The following is an 11,710-nucleotide window of genomic DNA, read 5'->3' on the forward strand; positions in this document are numbered from 1 at the left end:
GTATTAAAAAATGCACTAATCCTATACGAAATGTTGACCCTCACCATCCACCATTAGAAATGTTAATCTCAATTTCCCCTGCCCACTATTCGCCTCATGTAAAAATACAAAAAAATAACTATTTTAAGGGTGATTATAATAAAATAACTAAAGCCCTGAGCGAGATTTCGTGGGAAGGTGAACTCCTAAAATATGATAATGTGAACGACATGATTAGCAGATTCTATCAAATTCTTTATGAAATAATACATCTTTATGTACCTAAGAGTAATAAGCACAACAATTATCATCCAGTTTGGTTTAACTCCTTTCTTATATATTTATTGAAGCAAAAAAAGAAGTTTCATACTAGATACAAGATTTATAATAATCCCCTAGACCTAATCGAATTTCAATATCTCCGAGATAACTGTGAAATACTGATAACAACGTGTTATGACAAATATATACATACTCTGGAAAATCAAATTGGTACTGATTCTAAATATTTTTGGACTCACATTTCTAATAAACGTCGAAACTCCTCTAGGTACCCATCATCTATGTATTTGGGTAATAAGCATTCGAATGACCTGAGAGAATCTTGTAATCTATTTTCTGAGCACTTTTCCTGTGTTTTTAATCCTATAGTTGACATATGTGGTGATAATCTTGATTCACATCAGCAGTTATCTGAAGTGCCTAATATTTACATATCCCAGGAAACCATAATAAATAAAATAAAAAGACTTGATTTAAAACAGAGTTCTGGACCTGACAATATACCCCCTTTATTTTTATTTAATTGCGTTGACTTAATATCATTTCCATTGCATTTAATTTATAATGCTTCACTTGTGCAGGGACGGTTTCCAGATATATGGAAGGAAGCAAGAATAGTGCCGATTTTTAAAGATGGAAAAAAGGAACTTATATCTAACTACAGACCAATATCTATACTCTCAACTATGTCAAAGGTTTTTGAATCAATCGTTCACCCCTTCATATTTCATCATGTTAAAAACTTACTGCATCCACGTCAATATGGCTTTATACCTAAGAAATCTACTAATTCTAATTTGCTTAATTACGTCTCATATCTTATCGATTCAGTTGATAAAAACCTACAAGTAGACGTAATTTACACGGACTTCTCTAAGGCATTTGATAAGGTAGACCATGGTATTCTAGTTAGAAAATTATTAAGCTTTGGTATATCTGGTATCCTTCTTGATTGGTGCAAATCTTACCTCTCTAATCGTAATAGCAGAGTAGTGATACATGGTGAGAGCTCTGAGTCTTTTAGTGCTACTTCTGGGGTTCCGCAAGGCTCTAATTGGGGCCTCTATTCTTTGTGCTATTCATTAATGATATAGCAGACATATTCGAAAATTGTCAGTTTTATTTGTTTGCTGATGACTTAAAAATTGCCAAAATTATAACACAAGAATCTGACGTGGTGGCCTTACAAGGCAATCTTGATAGACTCGTAGAATGGTGTGATTTAAATCGAATGGTCCTCAACCCAAGTAAATGTAGCTTCATAAGATTTTCGAGGAAGAAAAGACCTATTATGAGTTACTACCATATCTCAGGTAAAAATCTTAATGTAACAGACTCTGTTAGGGACCTTGGCGTAATATTTGATAGTAAATTGAGATTTGAAGAGCACGTTAACACTATTGTGAAAGCTTCCCTCAAGTTACTCGGCTTCATTTTTAGGCAATCAAGGGATTTTAAAAATCCAGCAACAATTCTACGCCTTTACAATAGTTTAATTCGTAGTAAGCTTGAATACTGCTGCCAGGTGTGGTCTCCTGCTTACAGGAAGTATTCTGATAGGCTCGAAAGCGTTCAAAAAAGATTTATTAAATATTTAGTTTATAGGTTTAAGACTCTAAGTCATAGTGAACGATATGAAGACATAATTGGCAGCTTTAAATTGCAATTGCTTTCAAACCGTAGAGATCTCGTAGACATGAAGTTTCTACATAATTTATTCAAAGGAAAGATCGATGATAGTGAACTGTTGAGTAGATTTAATATTAAGATACCTCAGAGAGCCCCTCGCAACCCATGTCTGTTTTTCAAGACGGAAAGAACTAGAACGAACCTTGGACAAAATAGTCCCATTAATCGCATCTCTCGTTCATTTAATGAGTACTTGAAAGAAGATGTCACGTTAGACATTGGTTGTGACGGGCTCTCAGTTTTCTTAAGAAAATGCAACCATATACTCAATAAAGTTAATTTATAGAACTAATTGTGAATGATTTTAACTATTATGTAATATTAAGTAATCTTATATTTTTGTTATATAATTATTATTATTTTTTCTATAGTGTAAATTAATCATTGTTATTATTGATGAATGATGTGTTCTCCTATAATCAGTTGTACATAATAGTATTAGTATATCCTAAGAATGTATGTAATGTAAACCAATATGTACGATAGTTGGAGATCCGTATAAATAAATAAATAAATAAATAAATAAATAAACACGTAGTGCCGAAATAGACTTGTGTCTTCTGTTAAGGATATTAGTGATATTAGTGAGAACGAAATATCACATATTCCGCTCTCACTAAGACACTTTCGTTCGCATTGCGTAAATAGTGGCAAAACTCAACGCCGCATATTTGCCTCGATATTAGAGTTCAGATTCAAGAAAAGTGGTGGGAAATTTAAATTTATTACTCTCTAACGTTTTCCTAAAGTAGTAAAATAGTCATTTCATTTACTTATTTATTTTTTATTATTTTTTTATTAACGTTTATTTCAAATTGTGTAATGTATGAACATTTTTAACACCGTTAGTTTGTGTGTAGCAGTGTAACTTTTTGTTTTTTTTTAAGTGTTATATATATTGATGTTTTTATATTAAATTGTTAAATGATAATAAATAAATAAACAAATAATTTGCCTGTAGCCGGCCTTTACAGTATCATCAATTCGAGTTCGACACGGTGAGGCAATCAAAAATAATTTATTTCATTTATAGCTCGCTCTCTGTGAGCTATTTTAGTAATGCACAATAGATACTACATTTGTAGGTATCTATCTTTTATTGACAAGTTCAAAATTCTCTTGCATGACAGAAATAAAATAATTAATTTTATTTTGAAAATATAAATTATATTTTATTTAATTATCCTTTATTATCTTATAATTTTTAATTTTTTCGCTCTGGTGCCGCACGCAATACCTCCAGAATTCGGTGATAGGGTGCAGAGTGTCTCAACACTACGCTCCCTTTGCCTACCCTGCTACATGCAGGATGATAGACAATAGACAATACGCGGACGATACAATTGAAATTTACGTATTTTTATATGTACGTAGTTTAAGAAATTTAAATAGATTTTTACATATGATGTATTTGTGCTCCACAAATAACAACTCCACATACTCTACTATAACAACACATACAAAATAAAACAAAAAAAAATTAAGGGGCTCCGATACAACAAACATTTATATAGTCCGCGAGTCCGACTCCGCGTCTCCTGGAAACTTTCCAAGCTCCAGCTCCAGCTCCAGGAAAAGAGCCTGGACGCTGCAAATCGCTCGTTACAATTTATTTATATTGTGACTTATATTATAGTAGCTCTAAAAATATTAAGCATTTCATATCCTCGAATGAGAATCGAAGCCACAACCTATCGCACGCACTGGCCTCTCTATATTCATATATTGAGAATAAATTCATTTTAGAATTAAGTCGAGAATACCAAAGATTGTAATCAGAAAAAACGTGAACAGACTAGTATTAATAATAAAAAAGAGAATACACAAAACAAATATATGTATTTAAACAAAATCATAATAAAAATATAATATAGTAAAAAAGTAACAATCATTGTAATGTTAAGATATTATTTATTTATTTAAGCCGCATCTTAGTTGTGTTCAGTCAATTTCCAGTTTTTTAAAAGAGCCTTCTATACCGCCAAATATATCTGTCAAAGTTTTAGGTTTCCCAGGTCGCAATGACTCTACTACTCTTTTTCTGTTTTCATTTAGGAAAAAGTCTTTATTGGCCACAAACTTTTCGATCATATCATCTGGAACAATAAGAAAAATATGTATATAGTAAGGGTAACATTATTATTATTAAAAATTACCTTATTATTATTTATTCATACTTTCATTTCTTTCTCATTCAACACGTTATGCCCGAAAAAGTGATTGAAAAGTGGGCAACGGAGTATCATAATATAAGGTTCTCTCTGCCCTACCCTGCTATATGGGCGATACAACGTGAACTGATTTTCCGAACCAAACTATTAATGACTTACTTTTAGCTTCTTCAAAGGTCTTGCATTCACCACCAGCTTCTTTTGGCAAGGCTTTCATAGGTACCACTTTATCCACAGTGTTGGTACCAACGGAGTGGATGCACAGCATCTGGAGTAGTTCCTTCTTCATGAACGGTTTTAATATCATCAACAATCGGTCCACGTAAGATGGGGCATTCATGAAATGTAAGCCTTTTAGTTTTACCAACATGGCTTCCTGTAAAAAAAATAATGTTAGAAAACAATTATACGTGGATTTTTTAGACAACATATAAATATTTACACGTAGTGGAATTGAAATTCGAACATCTTCAAACGAAATCGTCCAAGTGTTCTGTGACAGAGCACGTGACAGAGCACTTGGACGCACACTTTATTTATGTCGATAGCATATGCATACGAAGATTATTATAAACTTCTGCTATCTTATATTATAAGTAATAATGTTAGTTGAATAACAGCACGTAGCTTAGTGGTCAAAGCAGGTAGAAGATTTCCGAGAGAACCAAAAAAGAACGAACTGAAATTGGTGTTAGAGCAATGCTGCAAATAATATTATTAAATATTGCTGTAGTATTTTTTTAGGAGTTTATTTCATTTATTAAGTAGAAACATTAAAGACTATATAATATTTTACAATTTACCAAGTTAGTCCCCGTTGAATAAGCGACGAATATATTTGAAATATCTATTCCAATAGAAAAATATTAAATCGATAAAAAAACGAAAGTCTCTGCCTACCCTGCTATACCTAAAAAAAAAACAAAAATATATAGTTATTTTTACCTGTAAATAATAAAGCACTTGTTGTACCGACAGCAAATCTAATTTAGCAATGTGTCCTAAAGAGACGCCGGTTAAGTCGATCAGGATGATGAACCCTGGCCACGTGCCCTCCTCGTATTGTATCAAATCTAATATCATTAAAACAACCCTGAAACATAACGTAAGGAACGTACATTTATTTATATAATACATAAATTCTATTAAATGTATGTATTATACAAATGATTAATACATAAATTACAATATTGAAATATACATATAAATAACACATATTAAAATGAACTATAAATAATAGTTCCATATAAACGATGAGTTTGATTCCTAGTCGGGGCAAAGAGTTATTATCTTTTATTTCTCTATCAAAAGAAAACGCGAAGTTGAGTTACGCAACTCAATACACAAAATCTCGAACTAGATTCGCTCTGTTTACATTGTTACAACGGTGGGTTGAAAAAAAAATGTTTCAGTATAATAAACTCCCTTAATTCAAACTTTATCTTCTATATAAAATCCAAATCTAGAATAATTAAGACATAATAGACAAATATTATACTCAAATTACTTGACAATATAGGATGAAAAATAAAAAAATTAAATACCTGAGAGCATCCGGAAAAACAAAATTCTTCGTATCAAAATCTATGAGTCGATGGTATACCACTTTGAAGTTATCAATTGTTGATGGTATACTGAGAGGTACGGTTAGCCTGAAAGTAATAACAAAGAAAATTATGATGAAACAAAATTAAGATTAGTGCAAAACATTTATCACTCCTCTCTCTATCCTTCTACATGCGGGATCCAGCGGGAAAAATACTTACACAACATTCAACGTCTTAATGACATTATCATCTACTTTTCTATTCAAGAAGAAATTGTTGAACAACGTCCTCAGAGTGTAGTGCAGGTCCAGCACTTGCTTGGAGACTTCGGAGCTTTGGTAACAGCAGTGATATGTGAGGATTATATCAAGATCTGGAAAATAGAAATAGATAGAATATATTATCAGAAAGATATATTATAGAGGCCTTAGAGGCCTTCGTGGCTCATCGTTTGACTCTAAACGAGATGTACCTAGGGTTGATTATCAGTCGGAGGAATGAATTATTTTAATTTCTTTACTTTAATAAGAAGATATATTCACGCTGTATCCCGAACATAGCAAGGGAGGCAAATTGACTGTGGGAACCTAGTGTCAAGACACTTCCATTCCATACTTTCCGACTTGGAACTCAACATCGTTGACCTGGTAACCTTGCCTCGTCACCAGGGCCAGGAAATAAATAAACTATATATAAACATTATTAGCTACTAATAAGTAATAATTATCAGGTACTTGCCAGTTCATACTAAAAGTGACGTGTTCCGTGTTTAGTTATTAATTATAACTTAGCAAGATATAATTAAGGCTGTCGTGGCGCAGCTGTGTGACTGTAACGCGACGGTTCTGGGTTCGATCCCCACTCGGGGGAATGCATTATTATTTATTTAATATTTTAATTTTTTCACGCTGGCAAAGCTCGTCTTTGACTTCCACCACTCCGCACGCAATGTCTCAAAAATTCAGCGATAATTGGAGAACGGAGTGATCTTACCAATAGATTCCCTCTGCCTACCACGCTATGTGCGGGATACAGCGTGAAGCTGATTTATTTTTTTAATATCTTAGCAAATTAATTTAAATATAATAATAACTGACCAGATATATATTTTTCAGGGAGATGTGGTTGAGTCTTTAACCAATCACGCAAGGCAGCGACGTCAGCTGGCCTGATGCCAGTCTTCTTATATTCTTCTTCAAGGGACTGTTCCTTCACAATGTCCGCCATGATACTGTAAAAGACATTGAATATTATTGACAATTTTGACATTCCAGGCTAGTCGGGGCGCTTAGGGACAAGCGTGTCGGGGGGGATGAATTATTAGTGGTTTCACTTCATTGCTCTGGTAACGAAGTACAGCGCGGCGTTGAGTTTCGCCACTCAACACGTAATACATCGAAAATTTAGTGGAATTTAAGCAGAAGAAGTGTTTTAATTGGAACGGAGCATGGAATCGAGGCTGAGTGGCGGAACTTAACGCCGGCTTTCGAAAGTTGAATATAAACTTATCTATAAATATGTTATATAAGCATTTTTAAAATATTTAACTGATATAGTTTGAAAGATGGATAGGAACTGCACCTCTTGGAAATCATCAAATTAGCGCTTTTTTAACGTTTTCTAAACAAGTATTTCTATCTACCTGTGGACCGTCTGTTTACTTTATTTATTCCAAAGAATATAAAATGAAATAAGTAAAGCAAGATTTTATAAACTAAAGAAGCTCTTAACACTTAGGTATAACACAACACAGAAATAATTATTTACGATAGTTTTAAAATCAGGAATTTTAACTTAAATTTCTATTTCCTTGTTCCTTAATTATTATGAAAGAATATTTTTTATATACAAATTTTAATCATTAAAATAATATCACATTTAAATAAAACCAAGTCAATGTCCTGAAGCCCTTCAAAGTCCTGCCCCGACGCGGACGGTTGATAAAAATATTTTTACTTTTTCTTATTTTATTTTTTAATTTGCCTTGTTAATAATTATTTAGAGGCCAGTCGAGATAGGTTGTGGGTTCGATAACTACTTGAGGAAATTAAATACTTAATAATTTTACTTCTTCGCTCTGGTAACGAGGCAAGGCGCGGCGTTGTGTTTCGCACCACACACTGCCTACATAATTCGGCGATAAATAACAGTAAAATTGTCTTAATTGAAATGGGGTCTTTACATTAGGTTCCCAGGTTCCTAAAAACAACAAATTACCGATCAAAAAGTTATTGTCAAAAATGTTAGTATTTAAATGGGGGATACCTCCTCATGGGGGGGTATTACGAAATGGTAATACAATTTGTTCCGCCATTGTCAAATCAAAATTGTTAGATACTTATCCGGTGTTTACAGTGCATTGACGAACATATAATGACAGTTGAAAATACGTCTATTTTTAGGGTTCCGTACCACAGAAGGTAAAAACGGAACCTATATAAGATCATTTTGTTGTCAGTCTGTCCGTTTGTTCAGATTGTTTATCTCGAGATCATATTGAGATCTATGGTCCTTAAAGCACAGAAAAAAATGAAGCTTCTAAATCAAGACAATACAAAGATTATTTGGAATTCTAAAGGATACTTCCCGGGTGCCTATAATTATGAAATTAATTTACAACCAATATTTACAAACTTATATTTGTATTAGAATGCCATAGCAACATGAATGTCACTTTATACAAAAATATACATATGATGATATATGTAGACATAATTATATTAGTGTGCGCCCGGCTGACATCAACTTTAAGAATATACCCAATATAGACAAAAAAATTTGCACCGATATGTTAATTAATCAATATGCAAATTTTTAGGGTACCGTACCTCAGATAAAAGCAAATAAAACGCGTATAAGATCACTTGGTCGTCTGTCGGTTTGTATATCTGTCTGTAAATACTATTTTTCCCAAGATTAACTTTTTTTTAGATGTATCACCGAAAAAATACGATCTTAAATTCATATTTGTAGTTCAAGTCATATTAATGATATAATTTTGTTTGACAAAATACCTACAAAATTATTGTTTTATTAAATTGGATTTGTCTTTTAAATGAACATATTTTTAGATCACTTAAGTAATTGAAGTTATTAGTAAATGAATAATTGTTTATTTTAAGCGGGCGAAGCCGCTAGTGGGTAGTCTATGACATAATTGCTTGTATATAGTTCAAAAGTCATATACACGATAAACACAAAACAACTCCGATTATAACATATTACAAGGAAATAAGTATAAATGGTTTATGTATATAGTTTCCTCTTATATAAAATACATATTTTTAGAGTTCCGTACGTTAAAATGAAAAAAAAAGAAAACCTTACAGGATCACTTTGTTGGGTGTCTGTCCCTCTGTCAATACCATTTATCTCGATATTTATGTGATAAGGAAACATCGCGGGGCTCCTCTCAACACCGAATGCTTCAAGAATTGGGCGAGAAGCGCGGAACAGAAGTGTCTTGATGGAAACGGAGATTCGTAACTTTAGGTTCCCAGGTTATATTCCTGCTATGTGCGGGATACAGCGTCAAGCTAAATAAAATATTTAAAAAATAAATGAAAAACAATGTAGCTCAAGATTCCAGGGCCCCCAGACGCTGTCTGGATGCTTATAAAGGTTCTTGAAATGACTCGTAAAAAAATAAAGCTTGCTATTAAAACGTGTTTACCCCCAATTTTAAACAACTTTTAGAACGTCTGGCAGAACTAGAGGCCCGAGTAAATGGTTTGGTAACAATAAATATATATATTTTATATTATTCTTAACTTCCTACGGCGATATCTCTGAAAAGGCTCCATTTTCAAGTTAGTAAGTACGCATACAAACTTAACCACTTATGAAACTATTAATCCTCAAAATTTCATACATGATAATTATTTTTATAACATAAATGTTTATACTTTAGAAAATATTTATTATATTCGAGCTTAAATTATAATAAGCTTCTATTTTTTTTCAATTGACATTTAGGACATATTATAAATTATTATTACGATTATTATTACTAAATCATTTGTAAAGTTGTTCCGGAATATCTAATAAACTGGATCATGAAAAACAGAGAGATGTAACAAATATAACCAAGAACATAAAAAATAACAATTATAAAGAAAGACATTCAATTTACAAATTTTCCTTTTAATATAAATAAAAAAAGACACTGAAAATTATAAAAAAATATTCTTTTACTTTTCATTTTGAATGTAAGAATAAAAAATAATCGGTAAAATTTAATCCAAATATTTTAAAAAATAAATACAATAAACTTACATAGTTTTTAGTACCTCTATATAAGAGACAACCGCTGGCCACGATCACTGCACAGTGTTTAACTCACAGCTGTATAAAAAATCCATATTACACAAAAATGTCCTTTTGTACACATATTGTAAACAATTAATATTTTTTTATACTTTCTCTTATTAATTCGCCTTCAACGTATTCAGGTTTAACGAAATTTTTTAAGTAGACCATTGTCGCGCAGTCAGTGGCAGTTCTGGGTTCGAAGTAAGGCCTATATTTAAATTATTTTGATTTTCTCGTTCTAGTAGATGAAAATGTGACGTTAAGTTCCGCTACTCAACACAATGTCTCGGAAATGGAGCAGTGCGTGGGGGTAGTGTTTCTACACTAGGATCCCTATGCCTAGCCTGCTTGCTTGGAGTGATTTCTATTTCTATTAATTATTTCTATTTCTCCTCTGCGGCAAGAGACATCGTGGCGTTGAATTCTACCACTAAATATAAATAATATCTTGAATCTGGATAGAACGCGGAGAAAAAAGGGTCTTGAGGATAGATTACTTTGCTTACTTGTCCATGAGGGCAAAAGCCATAAGCTCCTTATTTGTGAGCGTTGAATAATTTAAAAATATTATTGTTCATATATTAGTTGTAGTGATATTTTTTTAGTATTTTATCTTTACCAATACCAATATTTACCAATTCGAAAAAGGATAATATCGAGAAAAAAACGCCTGTCTAAATACAATAGTAAATTTGGTTAATTGTAACTTTACTTTTCATGAAGCACTTTAACCGGCTCATTCGTTTATTTATATTTTTTTAATTTAATTCATACGTTATCGGGAACCCGACGCTTAAAATGTATTTTTTTATAAAATAGACAAGGCAAATGAACGTTTGGACCATCTGATGAAAAGTACCTAATCACGTCCACGTAACGCCGTTCAATAACCAATTGAAAAGAGAGCATTCCTCCCACGTAAATTTGATAAATTAATTGAGATTTACAAACAGATTATAGACATAAAACATAAAATAATACGAATGAATGAATATGAATATTAATATATTTGGAATTGTTAAAAGCTGCGAACCGTGTGGTGTTATGGTCTCGCGCAAAGAAAGAATGGCCATAAAATATCAATTTTGATATTTGCTTGTTATCATAAAAGCCCTAATATGTATGTTCTCCATTAGGTTCACATTATTCTTGAAGTAGAGGTATTTGATGACAGTTCTTATTTCTTTTTTTTTATTATGATATTCATACCTTAGCTGTTCATATTTAATTGAATATAGTGGCATATTTAAGTAGTTTTATTTCTAGAACTAGTAGAAACCTTAATGAGTAGAGGAAATTTATTTATTTATTTTTTTATTGTTTTTTTTTTTTTATCTTTTCCTGTTTTTTGCCGACACACTAGTTATCGTGTGGGTTTGGTTAGTAAAAATAAAGAAAAAGTAAATATATTCTCATAATAATTTGCTTTTAAAAAATAATAGGGACGCTAATAACAAACTTTTTTTAATGTTCCTACACTACCTTTTCATTAAATAATTTCCGTTCTCCCTTTCCATCGAATTCTCGGGGCATTGCTTGTTGAGTACCAGACTTAACACCGTGCTTTACCTCGTTACCAGAGCGAGGAAATGAAAATATTATATATTGCATTCCGCTGAGTGGGAATCATTGGGAACCCAGAACCATCGCAATTACATAATTTTAAATAACAAATTTAACCTCACCAAAAACCTTTACACCCAGGCCAACCATTGCCAATAAAGCAAGAGT

At 32.1% G+C, this 11,710-nt stretch overlaps 1 protein-coding gene across 2 annotated transcripts; it reads right to left on the bottom strand.

Annotated features, from left to right (window-relative positions):
* Positions 1-3,770: 3,770 nt before the first annotated feature.
* LOC146540245 (clavesin-1-like) lies at positions 3,771-9,992 on the bottom strand. Of its 2 annotated transcripts, none has more exons than XM_085200398.1 (7): positions 9,958-9,992; positions 6,766-6,899; positions 5,888-6,041; positions 5,666-5,773; positions 5,067-5,214; positions 4,281-4,497; positions 3,771-4,046 (listed from the first exon to the last, which is right to left on the bottom strand). In XM_085200398.1, the coding sequence occupies exons 2-7, from the start codon at positions 6,893-6,895 to the stop codon at positions 3,892-3,894; spliced, it is 912 nt and encodes a 303-aa protein (XP_085056524.1). In that variant the 5' UTR covers positions 6,896-6,899; positions 9,958-9,992; the 3' UTR covers positions 3,771-3,891. The 2 variants fall into 2 exon arrangements, with proteins under 2 accessions (XP_085056524.1, XP_085056518.1); XM_085200392.1 differs by having other exon boundaries at positions 9,944-9,989.
* Between the last annotated feature and the right edge of the window lie 1,718 nt (positions 9,993-11,710).

Source organism: Heliconius melpomene, chromosome 2 (assembly GCF_056956725.1).
Source record: "Heliconius melpomene rosina isolate 202511_hmr_F chromosome 2, ASM5695672v1, whole genome shotgun sequence".
Lineage (NCBI taxonomy): Eukaryota > Metazoa > Arthropoda > Insecta > Lepidoptera > Nymphalidae > Heliconius > Heliconius melpomene.